This window comes from Thalassophryne amazonica, chromosome 5 (genome assembly GCF_902500255.1).
Source record: "Thalassophryne amazonica chromosome 5, fThaAma1.1, whole genome shotgun sequence".
Classification (NCBI taxonomy): domain Eukaryota; kingdom Metazoa; phylum Chordata; class Actinopteri; order Batrachoidiformes; family Batrachoididae; genus Thalassophryne; species Thalassophryne amazonica.
In genome coordinates this window covers 53454177-53473489 of record NC_047107.1, presented here as the reverse complement: position 1 = coordinate 53473489, position 19313 = coordinate 53454177, and the positions used below count along the sequence as shown (strand labels likewise).

The 19313-nt window shown below is 40.5% G+C and overlaps 1 protein-coding gene across 2 annotated transcripts in view; it reads left to right on the top strand.

Moving 5' to 3' along the window:
• Window positions 1-526: 526 nt before the first annotated feature.
• Window positions 527-19313, top strand: part of usp30 (ubiquitin specific peptidase 30) — a 27883-nt gene continuing 9096 nt past the window's right edge. The window contains exons 1-12 of one of the 2 annotated variants that reach the window (XM_034170259.1): window positions 527-655; window positions 9945-10054; window positions 10991-11164; window positions 11299-11402; window positions 11518-11616; window positions 13116-13161; window positions 13238-13332; window positions 13435-13494; window positions 13637-13723; window positions 15128-15208; window positions 16313-16538; window positions 18480-18588. In XM_034170259.1, the coding sequence (XP_034026150.1) occupies window positions 9952-10054; window positions 10991-11164; window positions 11299-11402; window positions 11518-11616; window positions 13116-13161; window positions 13238-13332; window positions 13435-13494; window positions 13637-13723; window positions 15128-15208; window positions 16313-16538; window positions 18480-18588 (1184 nt within the window). In that variant the 5' untranslated portion in view covers window positions 527-655; window positions 9945-9951. Of the gene's footprint in view, window positions 656-1529; window positions 1718-9944; window positions 10055-10990; window positions 11165-11298; window positions 11403-11517; window positions 11617-13115; window positions 13162-13237; window positions 13333-13434; window positions 13495-13636; window positions 13724-15127; window positions 15209-16312; window positions 16539-18479; window positions 18589-19313 lie in introns of those variants that run through there. The other variant, XM_034170258.1, reaches the window with a different exon arrangement.

Below are 19313 nucleotides of genomic sequence, written 5' to 3'. Positions count from 1 at the left end.
GTACTAGACTGGCCAGACTGTTGAACAACTGAAGTCGTACATTAAGCAAGAATGGGAAAGAATTCCACCAACAAAGCTTCAGCAATTAGTGTCCTCAGTTCCCAAACGCGTATTGTGTTGTTAGGAGGAAAGGTGATGTAACACAGTGGTAAACATACCACTGGCATCCATTTCAAAATGAGCAAATATTTGCACAAAACAATGAAGTTTATCAGTTTGAAATTAAATATATTGTCTTTGTGGTGTATTCAATTGACTATAGGTTGAAGAGGATTTGCAAATCATTGTATTGTTTTTATTTACATTTTACACACATATACATATTATGTTATCTTTTGCATCTATTGTCAAACTTTATAAACACTTCGACAAGAAGATAAAATATAAATCGGTCACTGCATTTTTACCTCGAAACATTCGTTGTAGTATTTAAACATTTTGAAGTCATTTTCCAGCAAAATACATATCAGTACGTGACATCGGAGCCGAAACAGTGATACAGTCGGTTCACTTTCCTGCGGCTCCGACCTGAAACACACAACAAATCAAGCAGACTTGGGTTCCGACGCGGTGACAGAAGGATGTTATAGTGGTTTGGAGGTGAAAACTGCGATAAGCTGGTTGGGGAGTTCGTTGGCACTGGACCCACACTCAGGTAAACCTTTACCCGCCGAACAACAAGCAAACATCTAGTCTTACATAGCAAAGCCTTTCTGGAACAAAAGGCCACTTCTTTCTTTTAAGCGCTTCAAGAGACAGTGCTTGATTACTGCCATCTACTGGTCGAAAGGAAGAAGCGCAGCGATGAATCGATCCGATGAATCCTGCTTCATTCCACTGTATCCGGTTGTTAAGCGCTGACGTAACGCATCACGTGATAAATTTGTTTCCGGGTCCAGAGACCGCCAAGTTTACAATTAAAGTTACGTCTGTATGATCCTTTTAAGGATTTACAGTTTAAGTTTAGTTTGTGTTTACATTGTGCGCAAACCTCCGTCCCTCCCTTCTCCGCCTCCACCTCCGTTAAACGCATTCGTCTGGCTCTGTGGTTAGAACATTTAATACTTTTTTTTTTTACTTTACATATTTTATTATGCACTGGTAAAATATACATGTCTGTTTGTTAATAAAAAAATATTTATTACAGTAAACAGGACGTTAAAGTGCAAACTTCACTTTCTCCCCGAACGACATGAACAGGTAGCGATCGCAGCTCGCAGCAAATCCCATTGAAAATAATGGAGAAACAACCTGAGTGTCTGACATTTTTACATAAAACAAACGCAGTAACAACGTCTAAAAACCCAGTAAATATATCCAGGAGAGTTTTAGGCACAATATACAAAAAGATTTATGTTGCGATGTTAATACTGTTGTCCGTGTGCAACGGTGTAAGTGCAGCCTGATCAGATCGTCTTAGTGCAGTTCTCAGTTGATGACAGCGCGCCTTTTTTGCTTGGAGCCGGAAGCTAAAAATCACATGATGCGTTACGTCACACTTAACGACCGGATCACGAGGAGCCGTTTCGCCGTTGCTGTTGCACTTTAATCCCTTTAAACCCTAGTGTGACATGCGCAGACAAGAAAGACAAACGTGAGCTCTTTTAATCGTCGTATTCGCTAAAACTTTTAATGGAAACTTGTAGCGACAAGAAAGTTGAGTGATGTATTGAGTGAGCAGCTTGGACAGTGACCGAGGAAAAGCTTGGTGTTGTCGGTAAGTTAGCCAAAGCGCTAACACTAGTTGCTACAAGCTAATGCTAAGAATTAGCTTTGTTTAACCGCTGATTAGCTTGAGGTGATTCAGTTCAGGGCACATCAACACGTTTTGATTTCATTAATGCATTTGAAACATGGTAAATGTAATTGTATTTCAGTTTGTATAATTGAATTAATCTTCACTGATACTTGGTTATGTAAAAACGCCCTTTAAATAACCACATGACTGATTATTAAACAACAAATGGGGTTGTTTAGGTGTTTTGCACGTAACTTCCTCTGCTGTGTCCAGAAATGGTTGTGTTAGCAAAATTCCCATTCTTACTGTCGCACGGTGCTGCATCTGCCACACTGTAGAACTGCCTTTCTTAAAGGCAATCATCCAGGTATACAACAGGTCGAGCCCCAACTGCTGAAAGTTGTGATCCATCTGTCGCAGCCAGGTAAAACTTGCCTTGACCTGTAACATTTGCTGAGGTCCTCAACACTGGATCATGACCAGAAGAGCTTTCTGTATGGCCAGAATGTCATCGCTCATGTTCACTCACAGTACAAGTGGTACATCTCATCTGAGTTTCCCAAAGTATGCATTTATTTGACACAAAGTCATTCCCGTGTCAAAGACTTCCAGTCTTCACATTAGGTCACTGGTTAGAGTCCAAGTAAATGGTAAATGGACTGCATTTATGTAGGGCTTTTCCATCTGCATCAGACAAGGTACTCAATACACACCGGGAGCAACTAGGTGATTGAAGACCTTCCCCAAGGGCCCTTAGTGATTTTCCAGTCAGGCTGGGATTTGAACTGAGGATCCTCTAGTGTCAAGCCCAACGTTTAACCACTAGACCATTACCTCCCCTGTCTCCAAGTCTCAGGTTGTGTTCGAGATGACTGTAAACTTGGAAAACCCCAGTCAGGAGTCTCCAGCTTCAGAAAACTTGGCATTCACTTGATGACTTCAGAGAAAAAAATATGGATACCCAGAGTAAAACATTCTTCCTTTGTTGTTCTTTACAAGGAATACATAAGTAAGTTATTACAACTGCTTGACATGGGTGAGGAAGATACAAAATTGTCTAAGATGAATGTATTTGTGGTCTCGATTGACATTATCAATTGTTGCAGACATCTTTGCCAAAGCTGTAATGCTGACAACTCCAGTAATATAGAAATGTTGCAGACATATCACATACAAAAGTAAATGATTTGCTGGTATTAGGGCTTTCTTGATCAAGTCTTTTTTTGTCTCCGGATTCCAATCAGTCATTTAATTTTAAGTACCTGCCGATACTCAGTTGCAATTTGATTCTTGTATTTTCTTAGGTAGTACAGTTACACAGGGCACACTCCTAGCACATTAAAGTCAATCCATTGTATATGTTTGACAATTGAACAACTCTGCAATGTATTACGGTTTTAGTGCAGCAGAGAATATTTGCAGAAGAATCCTTCAAATCTGATTACAAGCACCAAAGTTTGACTGTGTATACCTTTTGGTACATATTTTAGAAAAATAACGTTAGCCATTTGAATTTTCAACAGGGGGCCAAGTAGGGGTCAATTGAAGAACTGCATAGGGGTCAAAAAAATGTTCCAATGATATTGAAAGCTATACTACATTATGTGTCTGATCACAAAGATTCCAAAAAGGTATAATTTGGACTATCTGTGACTGAATGTTCTGGAGTTATAGGGTAAAAACAGCAAGCATGGCGACAGGTCAGTTTCAGTTTGTACAGGGGTCAAAAGTTAAAGTTGCTCCAATTATGGTAAAACATGATGCAAATTATTGGTTGAGTTAGTTGGATTTTAAAAAGGAATAGTTTGCACCATGTGTCATGCTAAGTTATCATGTTACGGGTAACATATGTCACATGTCATAGAATCCAATAGACGTCGACATTGTTTCACCTTTACTTTGGCAATCAAACATTCAACACAGGCCGAACTATTCCATTTGTTAATCCTATTAGTTCAACCAATAATTTGCACCACGTTTTACCAAAGCTGGAGCAGCTTTAACTTTTGACCCCTGTACAAACTGAAACTGACCTTTGTCACCATTCTTCCTATTTTTACCCCATAACTCCAGAACATTCCGTTATAGATAGTCCAAACTATACCTTTTTGGAATCTTTGTGATCAGACACATAATGTGGTATAGCTTTCAATATCATTGGAACATTTTTTTTGACCCCTATGCAGTTCTTCAATTGACCCCTACTTGGCCCCCTGTTGAAAATTCAAATGGCTGACTTTATTTTTCTACAATATGTACCAAAAGGCATACACAGTCAAATTTTGGTACTTGTGTAACCGGATTTGAACGATTCTTACAGTTATCTGCTGTACTATTTCTTGGAGTACAGGGATATGTCTTTTCTTGTTTTGTGGCGTGCTCTGAAGTCTTGATGTAACCAATGCATTTTTCGAGTCATATTTGTTAGAGCTTCTTTTCCTTAGCTGGGTTGGCCAGGCAGCTTGAAACTATCAATATCAGTAGATAGTATGTATTCACTATAAACTAATCATTTTCAGTTTTAAATATATAACTTGAGTGATAGTCCTCATTTTCAAAATTCTATGTCTGCAGTCAGAGTAATTGTCATTGCAAATGTTAATGTGAATTTTCAAATACTTTGATCTACTTATCATTGCGTCCACTGCCACTCTGAGTGAGACAGTGCTGTGGGACACTATTTGACTGCTTATGACATCAGAAGAACTTCAGCCCTCTTACAAATAGCAATTTCAGACTTGGTCATACAAAACTGAAAACCGTCTGACAGGTGTGAGACATGGTAAACTAGAGCACCACGCTTGTAGAGTGAAAACCTCTGCCTACACTAGTTTCCACTAAATGTTACCTTCTAAATATTTGCAAGGTCAAAGTCCTGTTTAGAAGTGACTTTTCATAAGCTAAATTAGATGTGATCAAATGTATTTAATTCGTGCACTTGAATCAATTTTTTTTGGTGTTATCAGGTTTGTTTGGATTTTTTTCAGCTTTTGCAGCTTCTTGGACCATACTTTGACTAGTCTATTTCCTTAAAGGAAAAGAAAACTCACTAATAAAATATAGCTGGGAAGATAGACTGTGCTGTAAACTAACGATTGATGCATATAAATGAAAATAAGGAGCCCTTACAACTGAAATATCTGCCTCCAAATGACAGAATTCATCCATCGTTGACGATTTCATAAATGCCGCCATTGACACAATTTTAACCAATCAGAAAAAAATCCCCCGGATCGCTTGCAGAATGCTGTGATGTAGTATGGGCACAGAAAGGTAACTACCATAATTTTTTGACTATAAGCCGCTACTTTTTTCACACGCGTTGAACACTGCAGCTTAAACAATGATGCAGCTAATTTATGGATTTTTACAGGTTTTCTCATAAGTCAAAATACGTCAGTTGATGCTGTCCATGGCGTAAATTCACACACACAATAAATATAAAGTCTTACCTCTTAGTTGTAGTGGATTCATCAACACGTCCTGCAGAAAATGACATCTGAAAATTAAATCCTTGTCGTGGATGAAGAAAAGTCCTTCTGGCACTTTGCACTGCAGTTGTGCCTCCCGTTAGATCAGCCGGCAGAGTCGCCCCCCCCGCACAGTCTCTCTGTGTTTGCGCTACAAGTTCAAAATGTCACAGCACCTTAATGTCTCATTTAGCACAAACACCAGGTGATCTTGGCTGCAAGATGACATTATCTCACGATGCACAAAGAAAACAAAAAAGTTTAAATTACCGGTGCTCAGGTCTGCACATGGGGCAGATCAGACACCGCAAGACACCATGCGTGCGCTGGATGACGTGCACGTCAGAAAAACAGCATTTACGGTGCATATTCAATTTAAAGTTTAAAAAAAAAATCTTGCTGTCTAACTGTACAGAGGTCTCAAACTCAATCCAGAAAGGATTAACTGATTCCACCTGCCCAAAGTGATGTTAATCAGTGAACTCACCTGGTGGAGTGGGTGGTTGCAAAGAAAGCCTGAACCCTCTCGGCCCTTTCTGGAATGAGTTTGAGACCTCTAACATCTTTGCTCCTTCTATACTGAAGGGCAACACTGGCAGAGTGTTGAACCTCTGTGCCTATGTGACGTCACACATCGTTGTTATAGCAGACGGCATGGCTGCCTGCTGGTGGCTTTAGACCAGCCATACAAAAATGCTCTTAACTTTAACATAAGTGATCACACATGTCTCACAACTTTTCATATGGGCTCTCAATATCATAATCTACCAACCCAATTATAAATTATCATGGGTTTTCTTTTCCTTTAAAACTAATACTCTGTGTGTAATAAACTGTGTGTCCCCCTTCCTCCCGGGAATACCTGATGTTGTGGCGACGTCCAGTAGTCCGAAAAGAGGAGAAGAGGCTGCAGAGCGGGTGTCCAGGTTCGGATCAGACGAGGAGTGTGGCGTGCGGCTTGTGGATACCGAAGCTACAGGTGGCTTCGCTCAGTTCCACTCTTGCAGGGCCATACGGCTGGCGGTGCAGCCCTGTTCACGCATCCCACCACTCCTCTGTGTTGCAGGACTCAGCCTGGACATCACTGAGTCCCCGATGGACGAGTCGCTTGGGTCCCGGGTCCGTCCCTGCTTTCCGTGTTTACATCTAGGGAGCAGCGTGGGTTTCGCCGGTACAATGGTGCCTCACGTGACCGTGGGAGATGTCTGCAGCCTGTCCCGCTGTGCTCAGCGGACTCGACTACCGCCTCATTGTTGAGTCGGATTGGATTATTGAATGCGCGCTCTATTTCAAATAAAGCGTTCTCCATTAATGAGCTTTTTGTCAGGAAAAACTTGGACTTTCTTTTCCTCACAGAAACGTGGCAGAGGGAAAATGAATGCATCCATTTAAATGAGCTCTGTCCTGCGGGTTGCTTAGCAGTGGGTAATCCCTGCCCCTGTCGCGCAGGGGGAGGACTGGCTGCTGTGCACCGGGACCGGTACACATGCAGACTGTCAGATACAAGCCACGCCCCCTCTTTTGAGGCGCTCATGATGGAAGTTGGTTCTTCACATAAATTTTATAGTATTTTGATCTATCGACCTCCTGGCCCTGCTGGGACTTTTCTTAAGGCTTTTACTGACTTTTTATCATCTATAATTAGATTGGAAAAGGTCTTAATTTTGGGTGATTTTAATTTCCAGATTGATGTTGATACTTCCACTTCAGCAAGAAAGCTTATAACTATGACAGAGGCTTTTAATTTTAAACAGTATGTGTCAGGTCCCACTCACAACAAGGGTCACACTTTGGATCTGGTTTTTGCACTGGGCCTGGAAATTACCAATGTATGTATGGAGGATGTTCTTCTGAGTGGCCATTGTTGTGCTCTCTTTGATTTGATGGTGCCATCTGAGCTTCGACCTGTTTCCACTAAGGCAGAAAGGAGAATTATCACAGAGACAACAGCTACGCTTTTCTGTGATAAGTTCAACCCTTTACTTTTTAATAATCTCACTGAAACTGATTGTTTTATGAATAGCTTTAATAGCCACTGTGCCACTATCTTGGATCAAGTGGCACCACTTAAGGCTAATAAAGCTCCTCGTGAAAGTTTCTGTCCTTGGATAAATGATGGGATTATGACTCTAAGGAGAACATGTCGCCAGATTGAAAGCCTATGGAAGTCAACAAAACTGGAGGTTCACAGGCTACATTTAAGAGACTTAATATCTTCCTTAAATAAGATGATAGAAGAGGCCAGGACGAGTTATTTTAATCGCCTGATTGCCTCCAATAAAAGAAATCCTAAAGTGCTTTTTGACACAATCAGCTCTCTTGTGTCACCTGCTGCCGTCACTCCTGTTATCTCTAAAACTAGTTGTGAGGAGTTCCTGGATTTCTTTATTGATAAGGTTAGAGTTATAAAGGACAACCTGCCTCCATGCCATGGTCCCCAGCACTGGGAACCTCCCACTCAGTGCTGGGCCTCATTTGAGCCTGTTACTGTAGAGGACATCTCAACCATCATGAGTAAAGTGAAGCCATCCTCTGGTAGTTTGGATGTTCTTCCGTTTAAACTGTTTGTGAATGTATTTGACTCCATCGGGCCATACATTGCTAAAATGTTTAATATATCTTTGTCGAGTGGTGTGTTTCCCTGTTATTTTAAACATGCCATTGTGGAACCACAGTTAAAGAAAGCTGGATTGGATTCTGCAGAACTCAAGAACTTTAGGCCAATATCTAAAACCCCTTTCTTGGCCAAAGTCTTGGAAAAGGTTGTCTGTGCTCAATTGAGATCGTTTTTGCAGCCTAACGACATCCATGACACTTTTCAATCTGGGTACCGTGAGTTTCATTCTACTGAAACAGCCCTGTTGAAGGTGTCTAGTGACATGATGATGGCAGCTGACACTGGCAAATGTTCTGTGCTGATTCTGCTTGATCTGTCTTCGGCGTTTGATACCGTTGACCATGGCATTCTGATAAACAGATTGCGGGATTTGGTTGGAATGTCAGGTTGTGTTTTAGAGTGGTTTACCTCTTACCTGACTGGTAGAACTTTTAGTGTGATGGTGGGCAATGCAGTGTCGGAATCTGCAGATCTTCTGTGGGGTGTGCCGCAGGGATCGGTCTTGGGACCTGTTTTGTTCTCATTGTATCTCCTTCCTCTCAGCAAGCTGATCCAGCAGTTCAGTGATGTGTCCTATCATTTGTATGCTGATGATCTGCAGCTGTACTGCTCTTTTAAGACAACTGAGCCACAGAAACTCTGCTCTCTCACAAATTGTTTGGCCAAAATTATGGAATGGCTCACTGAGAACAGTCTGCAGTTAAATTCCAATAAGACTCTCTCACAAATTGTTTGGCCAAAATTATGGAATGGCTCACTGAGAACAGTCTGCAGTTAAATTCCAATAAGACTGAGACTCTGATTGTAGCACCAGATAGTGCTGTACCTGGAATTAAGCAGCATCTCGGTAGCCTAAGCTGCACGGTCAAAAGCAGCCTGCGTAACCTGGGTGTGATTTTGGATGGAGGGTTGTCTCTGGAGCAGCACACAAATTACCTGGTTAAGAACTGTAAGAGCTGGAGATTTTTGTTCATGCGTTTGTCTCATCGCATTTGGATTATTGTAACAGTCTTTTCACCTGTCTGAATAAGAAGGAGTTGGCCTGCCTGCAGGTTGTGCAAAATTCTGCTGCGCGCCTGCTTACCCGCACCCGCAGGAGGGACCATATTACTCCTATTCTTAATACTTTGCATTGGCTGCCTGTCTCCTACAGGATTCATTACAAAATCCTGGTATTGACTTTTAGAGCTCTGCATGGACAGGCACCGGAGTACATCAGAGACCTGATCCAGCCTTATGCTTCCTCCAGGAGCCTCAGGTCGTCCAATCAGAACCTGTTGATGGTTCCTCGGACCCGTTTTAAAACTCGCAGGGACAGATCTTTTAAAGCGGTGGCGCCTAGCCTCTGGAATGAGCTTCCCTGTGCCCTTCGTTCTCTGGATTGTATAGGTACTTTTAGAAGGCAACTAAAGACGCATTTCTTTAAGTTAGCTTTTTAGCCTAATATTGTATTTTATTGTTTTCGTATGTTATTTTTAGATTATTTTTGTATGCTATGTGCAGCGCTTTGTGACCCTGGTCTGTGAAAGGCGCTTTATAAATAAAGCTTACTTACTACTTACTTACTTACTATTGTGAGTACCAAACATCGGGGGGCTCTAACTCATGGCATAGTTCCAAGCTGGTTCTGTTACAATTGGAATGCTATAGAGCGTGGTGTACCATGCCTGTGTATCATTAATGGCCCTGGTATCAAATACATTCAAAGAAATAGCTGACTAAATCATGTTAAATCTTAACTATACCTTAACTAGTGACATAAACACCTGTCCTGCATCATTGGTATGTCATCTCTTAAAAGTTTTGTGACATACAAAAATGTGACGTGCTCTGGAACAGGAAACAATAAATGAGTGTAAATGTTCCCATACAACAAGCTTAAACTGAGCTGTTTCAGGTCTAAATTGTAGTTAAAGCTTGGTCATATCTTTATTACGGAGGGTAAATTGTGTGTTTTGATATTTAATATTAAACTTGAACAGTACTGTTTAAAAAAAAAATAGAATAAATGTCATTCACTAGTGTATGTTCACCTAAATTACCTACATAGCTCTCCTGTTTATTCTATTTGGGTTTCTTTCTGTTGATGGTATTAATTATGGCACTTTGTGTTTTTCAGATGCAAGATGATAAAAAACTGGGTTGTCATCGGTGGCATAGCTACTGCAGTTGCAGCTGGAGTCTATGTTTTCTGGGGACCAATTACAGAACGAAAGAAGAGAAAGAGGGGTAAAAATAAACAGTGTGTTTAAAGAGTTAGTACAGTACATCTGGAAAGTATTCATAGTGCTTCACTTTTTCCACATTTTGTTATGTTACAGCCTTATTCCATTTTTCCCTCAAAATTCTACTCACAACACTCCATAATCACCACATGAAAAATTTTATTGAAATTTAAGCAAATTTCTTAAAATAAATAAATTAAAAAATTACATGTACCTAAGTATTCACACCCTTTGCTCAATACTTTATTGATGGCACATTTGGCAGCAATTACAGCCTCAAGTTTTCTTGAATATGAATAGGATGAATACGGACTCCAATTAAGTTGTAGAAACATCTCAAGGATGACGAGTGGTACATGGGTTCAGTTTTGAGCTTTATGGCAAAGGGTATGAATACTTGCGTACACATGGTTTCTTAGTTTTTTATTTTTAATAAATTTTCAAAAATCTTTAACATTTTCATTATGGAGTATTATGTGTAGAATTTTGTGGAAAAAAAATGTCTACAGGCAATTCCTTTGACTTCATGCTTTGTGTTCTGACATGCACTGTCAACTGTGGGACCTTATATGTAGACAGGTGTGTGCTTTTCCAGATCATGTCCAATTAACTGAATTTACCCCAGGTCGACTTCAGTTAAGCTGTAGAAACATCTCACGGATGATCAGTGGAAACAGGAGTCACCTGAACTCAATTTTGAGCTTCATAGCAAAGGCTGTGAATACTTATGTACGAGTGATGCCTTAGTTTTTATTTTTAATAAATTGCAAAAATTTCAAAAAACCTTTTTCACATTATCATTATGGGCTATTGTATGTAGAATTGTGAGGGGGGAAAAAATTAATTTCATCCATTTTGGCATAAGGCTGTAACATAATGGACGCACCGTGCAGCACACTGGTCGTAATGCAGACTTTGACCGACTTTTGTTTCCCTCCAGGTATGGTCCCAGGTCTATTGAATTTAGGAAGCACCTGCTTCTTAAATTCTTTGCTTCAGGGTTTGGCAGCATGTCCGTCCTTTATTAGGTGGCTGGAGAGGTTTTCAGGTGCATCTACAAGGATATCACACAGAAAGAACCAATTGTCAACAACACTCCTTCAACTTCTCAAAGGTATAGAAACCCAGTTTTGTTCTGTGCCAGTAAGTTGTACTAGACACCACGTGGTTACTTTATGTATCCTTATTTATTTATTTATTTATTTATTTTTTACATGGACATGGTTGATGACATTGATGCCTTGACAGCTTTGTCCAGTGATGAGTCTGGGGACGAAGATGTACTTGATGCTGGATGTGTGCTGGAGGTTCTCAGACTGTACCGCTGGCACATCAGTTCATTTGAAGAGCAAGTGAGTCATTGCTTCTGTAGCAATTTTTTTTCGCTCTCTCTCTCTGTATGTAATCAGTGGTACACTTTTTAACTTCTGCCTGAACAGCTGTCTTCTTGTTTTTGTCCTATGTTAGGATGCTCATGAACTTTTTCATGTCCTGTCATCTTCTCTGGAGGAGGAAAATGATCTCCAACCCAAAGTCACTCATTTGTTCGACATGCATTCACTCGAAGCAAGTTATCATCTCTGCACTTTCTCCTTTTTTAAACACTGCCCATAAATCTGCTTTACTGTGTTTACTGTATGCTTTGCAGAAGTGTTGTAAGATTGTGATACAACAAAAAGTATATTTGCATCTTAGAGGTGGATGGTATAATATATAATGTACACCATTGTGAATATTACCATACAGTATGGATTTTAATTATACCATGGTATTTAATATACAGTAGACTTTGTCATTTTCAGCCTGCATTAGTGAATCTTCTGGAAAAAATGACAGCAATGGGTGGTGCTTTTAGACTCATTCTCATTCTGAGAGACCTCTACCAAGGGAGCAAGTTTCACTGCCTGCTCTAAAGCCACTCTATGCCTCTTTATGTGCACAGTGTAAGAGAGAGAGCGTGCAGTGGAGAATGAGAGCTATTGTGTTCAGCTAAAAAAGCTGTGACTCCTGAGAAATAAAACCTTATGTGATGGCTTCATGGAATCTTACATTCTAAAGCACAAATAAACAGCCACACAGCAGGTCAAGCTTCTCCCTCCTGTTTATGGCAATGTGCACGTGTACAGCTCAACAGACCTAAAATTAGATGCATTTACATCAGATATGTGTGGAGAAAAAAATAGAAGAATGAATGGATGCATAAGATCCGGTCCCCTTCATAGTGTTTTTGCTTTTGCACAATGCAGACCTATTCCAGTGTCATTATAACTGAAGAACAGCTACATATTTTGCAACTTAAAAAACATTAGAACACCAACCTTATAAAATCAGGATTGCATTGTGTGTGTTGTTTGGGGAAACATTTGTGTTGGGAGGATATTTTTCCTATTGCAGTTGTTCTGTTTTTTCTCTTGAAGTTTTACACAATAATTGTTCTTAAAATACATCTTTGCTATGCAAAACGTCCTAGTAATGCAGTTAAGAGTACAGTAATAGCTGTCATGCAGTTGCCATAGCAGTGTTTTACCCTCTCGGAAGTATTTAAATTGAAGAGTTAAGAAAGACAAATACACAGTGATATGTACTATTACAGTCAATGCTACGCTGTTATATACATTTTAGGCCATTCTGCCCAGCCCTACAGCATACTCACACACACGTGCATGATAAGAAATCTATAAAGTATTGAGTTGTTACGACACTCTGTTGTGTTCTCCTTTGAATGTAGGGTTGGGCCTCTGTTAAAACTATTGAACAACACTGGATTGAAGAACACGTAACATCCATATTATCATGAGTTGGCAGGGATATGTTAATTTAACAAAAATATTTGACTTGAGCTCATGTCTTAAATGGTCAATTGTTGTAAAAGCTCATAAATGAATAGAAAGGGCACTAATAATGTCTGTAATGAGTCTGTATAATATGTGTAGAGTGGAGATCACAAATTTAAAACATTCATAGGCTCATTCTTTGTGTACATTCAAGAATAATATCACTCAGTTTCTTAGTTGTGTGAAACATACTGTTACATTTGTGGTTGTTGTTTCTGTGTTTTATTTTAGAGCCTCCCTGAACAACATGAGAAAACTATGACTTGCAGAAGTCGAGGTACGATGAGCGTATATGTTGCAGGAATGCAAGGCCTCAGCAAACACATTTCACCAGCTTGATTTTACTTTTACAGCCCCTCTTCATCCAATACCATGTTCCTGGAAGTTCCAGCATCCTTTTCACGGTCGTTTAATAAGCAACATGTCATGCAAAAACTGTGAACAGAAAGTAAGTTTGTTTTAGCCAAGGAATTAACTATTAAGTTATGTGTTAGCGCCCCCACAATTTGAAAAACAGATTTCTATATGAGCTCTGCTCCCTCTTCTCCAGAGTCCAGTGCAGTATGATTCTTTTGAGAGCTTGTCATTGTCCATTCCTTTACCTCACTGGGTAAGTAAACATACTAAACACAAAATAGTGAAATTAGCTGTTGAGGTATTGTAGTGATGTACTGGTTTTGTATCTGTTCTGCTCAGTGTATTTTTTTTAAAAACTGTACTGTTTATATAGATTTATGGGTGTTTGTCCCCAGGGCCGGCCTATCTCTTTAGACCAATGTCTTCAACATTTCATCTCCTCAGAAGCTATTAAAGAAGTGGAGTGTGTAAACTGTACCAAGGTAGATTTGCTGCATAATCAGTGTTTAATCACTTTGAACCTTATCTTTCATCCCACGCAAAACACAGCACAGTACGAATGTAGTTTGTAGTTCTACTCAATGTATTTGTGGTTTTCATTAGGGATGCACCAATCCACAATTGTTCACTTCCCATACCCGAATTTGGTTATCTGCTGATACTTTTCCGATCTGATACCAGAGCTCTGTTTGCTTTAATATTATTATTATCATTATTGTTGATTTTATATGATGATGTTCTTAAAAAGGAGACCTGAAAGGCCAGCTACAATTTGCCAGAAGGTGGTTCTAAGATGAAAGCCTAGATTTGATGTTTTGGTGAAAGAATTAAGTACTTTTATTTTTTATAGGCTTTTAGAGACTTAAAGAGAAAAGAGAGCATTCTCTGTCTCTCCCTGTCTCTCCCTTTCTCATTCCTAGATCGGTATCGGGTTCCGGGATCGGAACGGTCCCATCCCTAGTTTTCAAAATCCTTTTATTTTCATACATACAAATGCATTAGGTATACTGCACATTCTATTCTAAATCAAAAACATGAAGAAAAATTTTACCAAATTTCTTATTATTTTACAGCAAGTGAAGAAAAAGGTATTATTAGGCTGTTGGAAAAAATATAATGCTGACAAAGGTCCACTTTTACCAAAAAAGAACCCCCAATTTGAGATCCTGGCTACAGGCCTGAAATTTTAATTGGTATTTAATGAAGTTTAAGCTCTAGAAAAGCTGTCTCCTTAAAATGTGTTTATCCTGAAGTATTTAAGTAATGTGTAGGTTAAATTCTTTCTATAATATGATGCTGCATTATAAAAGAACAGCAGTGGTTAGTGAGTGAAATATAATCTTGTTAATAGGAAAGACAGATGACAGAGACTGATAAATTTTGAATGTTATGCTCACAACACAACATACCCATGGTTAATCTGGTGATTGAATCCATCACCCTTGCACCTTGTGCTTTAGTTTGTCCTCAGATTTCTAAATGCCAAAAAGGACACTTGTTTTACATTTTAAAGCATGCACTCTAGATTGGAAGGGCCCCATCACACTTGGCAAGAATCAAGCTGACCCAGGCGGAGTGTGAAAATAAATAAACAAATAAATTCGTGCCACATCTGGGAGGGAATAAGAATTGCGGCAGACAGCCGTCCAACTACTCAAATTGCTGTCCAACATCCTTGAATGCACCACAACACTTCCGGAATGTGGGTTGATTCCCATTCGGACGGCATTTGGCCTCTAGTGTGACAGGGGTATAAAGATAAGGCCCTCAATTTTGTAGTTCACTGAAGCATTGTACTTCATTTTGCATGATAAGCATTGGTACACTAAATTGCCTGTTTATTTTTCTGAATTTGTTTGATTTCCGTTTTGCTCAATGTTCTTCAGCTTCAGCAAGGGACTGTAGTAAATGAGCCGATTTTGAAAAGCCGGAGGACAACATTTGTTAAACAACTCAAACTGGGAAAGGTAACAGTTACTACTTATTTATTATTAGCTTTATGGAGTAATTAACAACATTTAAGCTACAGAGCAGTTAGCTCAGTGGATAAGGAGCTGGTCTGCCAATGTGTAGACATGGGTTCCAATCCATGCTTGTGCTAATTTGCATTGTAAATGGGTACCAGCCTTGCCTGGGAAGTAACCTGCGATGGACTGGCATCCTGTGCTTCATACCACAGAAACTGGAGATAAGCACCAGCCCAATGGGCCTCAGGCCCTGTAATAAATTACTTAAGGTGCCCTGACACTTGCACGACTTTGATCCATGTACTTGCACGCACTCTGCCATGCATGAGAGTAAACTTCTATCAAACTCATTGTAAGCCATTGTAAACTGTGCGGCTTTGTGCATGTGCACAAAGAAAATTTTGAAATGTTCAAAATCTCCATCACGCATTAATTACGTGAACTTTACGTGAACATTACACAAACAATTCAAAAACACTGCATGTGTGCACATCACAGCGCAGCTCGGCTGAATGATTAGAATGAGATTTTAAATCTATCATGAATATACTTTTACAGCTGCTCACAAGAAGGAATGAACACACAGCTGTTTTACCAAGTCATTACAATATAAACATGACAAATAATGACCTTTTTAGACTGCTCCAAATATGTTCTCCACCTCATTAAGCACACGCGAGAAAAGCAGCAGCTGGAGTGCTTCTCTGTGATTCAGGAAGCGATTACAGGCGTTTTCAACAGCCAACTCGGACAGAAAATGATTAATCTACTATGAAATAATTATTTTATACATACAGCGTCCAGCGCACAACGCCTGACATCCAGTGGAACAAACTGTGGTGTCCAGCTGGGAACACAGTGGGTGGGATCGTCACAACACTATGCGTGCAAGTGCACGGCTCAAAGTCGTGCAAGTGTCAGAGCACCTTTACTCTGCAGGGCAAGTGTTGCAGCACAGCAGTTTTGCTGTTTGTTCCAAATTAGGTCAGAATGTTGCAATGTAGATTTACCTGGATCAGATATTTCTTTAGTGAGAGGTACAGTATTCTAAATTTTTATGTGTTAATGTTTGTACATTAAATCATCATGTTTTCCCTCGTCTAGCTCCCTCAGTGTCTCTGCATCCATTTGCAACGATTGACGTGGTCCAGTGAAGGAGCTCCCATCAAAAGACAGGAGCATGTGCAGTTCACAGAGTATCTTTCTATGGACCACTACAAACACAACACTTTCACCCAGAGGAGTCATCAGCAGATAAAGCATCCTGCAAATCCCCTGAAGGCAGAAAACACAGAGGATACCAGGGAAAAATCCAGCAATAGCGGCACTGGTACGACCCCAACTGGGCTATCATTGCAGTTTGGTCAAACTTGGTTTGTCTATTTTCACCGTCGAGATATAAATATGAATTTCATCCTGAATAGTCTGCGCTTCCAGGTATTTAAGATTGCTATTAATGCAGAGTGTCAATTGACCTATTGTCAAGTTAGGGACCACTGTTCCACATATTACACTATATTATTAATGTTGGTTTAATATGAGACATGAGCTGATTAGTTGATAAACAGAAAAATAATGATGAGGGTGCGAAGAGGACACACCCGCATCGTCCATAATGTCCAGAAGTTTGTCCGGTGTTCTCTTCTGTGCCACCATCACTAGAGAGTCAAGCTTCATGCCAACCATGGAGCCAGCCCGCCTGATCAGTTTGTCCAGGCTGGATGTGTCCTCCTTAGATGTGCTGCTCCCCCAGCACACCACGGTGTAAAAGACGGTGCTGGCTACTACGGACTGGTAGAACATCAACAGAAGTTTCCTGCAGATGTTAAACGACTGCAATATCCTCAGAAAGTACAGCCTGCTCTGTCCCTTCCTGTACAGGTGGTTGGTGTGGGTTGTCCAGTTTGCTGTCCAGCCACAGCCCGAGGTACTTGTAGGAATCCACAGCCTCCACCTCAGCTCCCTTAATCAGAACTGGTCGCAGACTTGGTCTGGACTTCCCAAAGTCAGTGACCAGCTCCTTTGTCTTTGAGGTGTTGAGCTGTAGATCGTTTGTGTGGCACCAAGTAGCAAGGTTCTTCGCTAGGCTCCTGTACTTCTCTCTGTCATCCCTGATGCATTCAACAATGGCTGTGTCATATGCAAACTTGTGGATGTGACACAGCTCATAGTTGTAGTAGAAGTCAGAGGTGTACAGGGTGAAGAGAAGAGGGGCCAGCACCGTGCCCTGGAGTGCTCCGGTGCTGCTGATCAGAGTGTTAGACGTGATGTCCATCAGCCTGACATACTGTGGCCTGTCTTTGAGGTAGCTGGAGATCCAAGTGAGCAGGCAGAGGTTTATTGGCATCCTGTGCAGTTTGTCCTGGAGCACAAGGACCTGGATTGTGTTGAAGACACTTGAGAAGTCCAGGAAGAGAATCCCCCTACGCCATTTCCCTTATCCAGGTGCGAGTGGACTTGGTATAACAGGTAGAGGATGGCATCCTCCACACCAACACCTGCCCGGTATGTAAACTGCAGACAGTCCTGGGCATGTTGCACCTGGGGTTTAAGGAAGTTGAGGAAGAGATGCTCCAATCTCTTCATCAGGTGTGAAGTAAGTGCCACTGGTCGGAAGTCGTTCAGCTCGTTGGGCCGGTTCTTCTTAGGAACTGGAACAGTGCATGAAGTCTTCCAGAGTGTGGGCACTCTCCCTAGCTGCATGCTAAGCTTGAAGATATGTTGTAGCGGTTCTCCCACATCAGTCGCGCAGGTCTTCAGTAGTCGGGGACACACTGTCTGGTGTTTTTTTTTTTTGTTTTTTTTTTTGTAGTTTCGGAGATCCTGCAACTTTATACTCTAGTGTGACTTATTTATATACTGGAAAATCATACATTGTTATTAAGAATAATGATTAGAATAACTATTTATAGGAGGCTTTCCCAGGAATCAAACTAAACAAAATAAATGCCAGTAATAAAAATTACTCTACAATAATACACAAACATCCAAAATTAAAGGTGCGACTCATACTGCAGAAAATACAAAGTGTTTGACTGCACTGTGTTGTCATTTTCACACAATCCTGTGGTTTTTCTGCTTTGCATTTTTCACCACAAATGAATCAGCGCTTCTGGTCTTGGTAGGATTTTTGGTCTGCACCAGTTTTGTAATGTACAGCTTTTACTTTAGACACAACAAAATGTTATAGTGTTTGTGTTTTTAAATGTATTAAAGCCTCCATGAATATAATGACGTGTTCTTCTAATTATCAGTGTGTGTTTGTTGGCAGAAACCATGTCTCATAACAACAACAATCCTCTTTTGAATGGAACGAGTTCATCTGTCTTTCTGCAGTCTTCTGGTGCAAGTTCACACCTCAACTTCATGTGCGACTACAGGTACAAATAGTACAAAATCTAGAAGGGAACTCTTCACCAAGACCCAAAATGCCCTTTCACATTCTGTCATTTACTTGTCTTTTATTTCATGAATTCAGATCTTCATCTGATCCTTTCCTGAATTTATTTATGTTAGAACCAGGTTTTATGTGAGTTATTTAATAGTTTGTGTAAACCTGTTAACAAAGCAACAAACAGCCTCAGATGAAAACCTAAACCTCCTTAGAACCCTGTCACACCTTGATGATTTAGCCAGTGTATGCCCAAGTATGAAAAATGGGCTGAAAACGCTGGATATGTCAGATGCATTATGCAGCTGTCACACCATGATTATTTAGCCAACGTGGATTGGAAACTTTAAAAATTGTCTGTAGGTAGGTGTGTGTGTGTGTGTGTGTGTGTGTGTGTGTGTGTGTGTGTGTGTGTGTGTGTCTGTCTGTCTGTATGTGGCCCTGCGACAGACTGGTGTCTTGTTCAGGGTGTACCCCGCCTCACACTCGATGACTACTAAGATAGGCTCCAGCTCCCCGCAACCCTCAAATGGAATAAGCGGTTGAAAATGAGCAATTGGTGCTGACAGCCCTGTTTACACCGAGTGGTTCAGGTCGGTACTGCACAGTATGGTACAGATCAGAACGGTTAAGTCTTGCTTGGTTTGTGTTTACACCTCTGGCATAACCCTTTTGTTTGGCAGGCAGTGCACATAAATAGTCATGCGCACATCG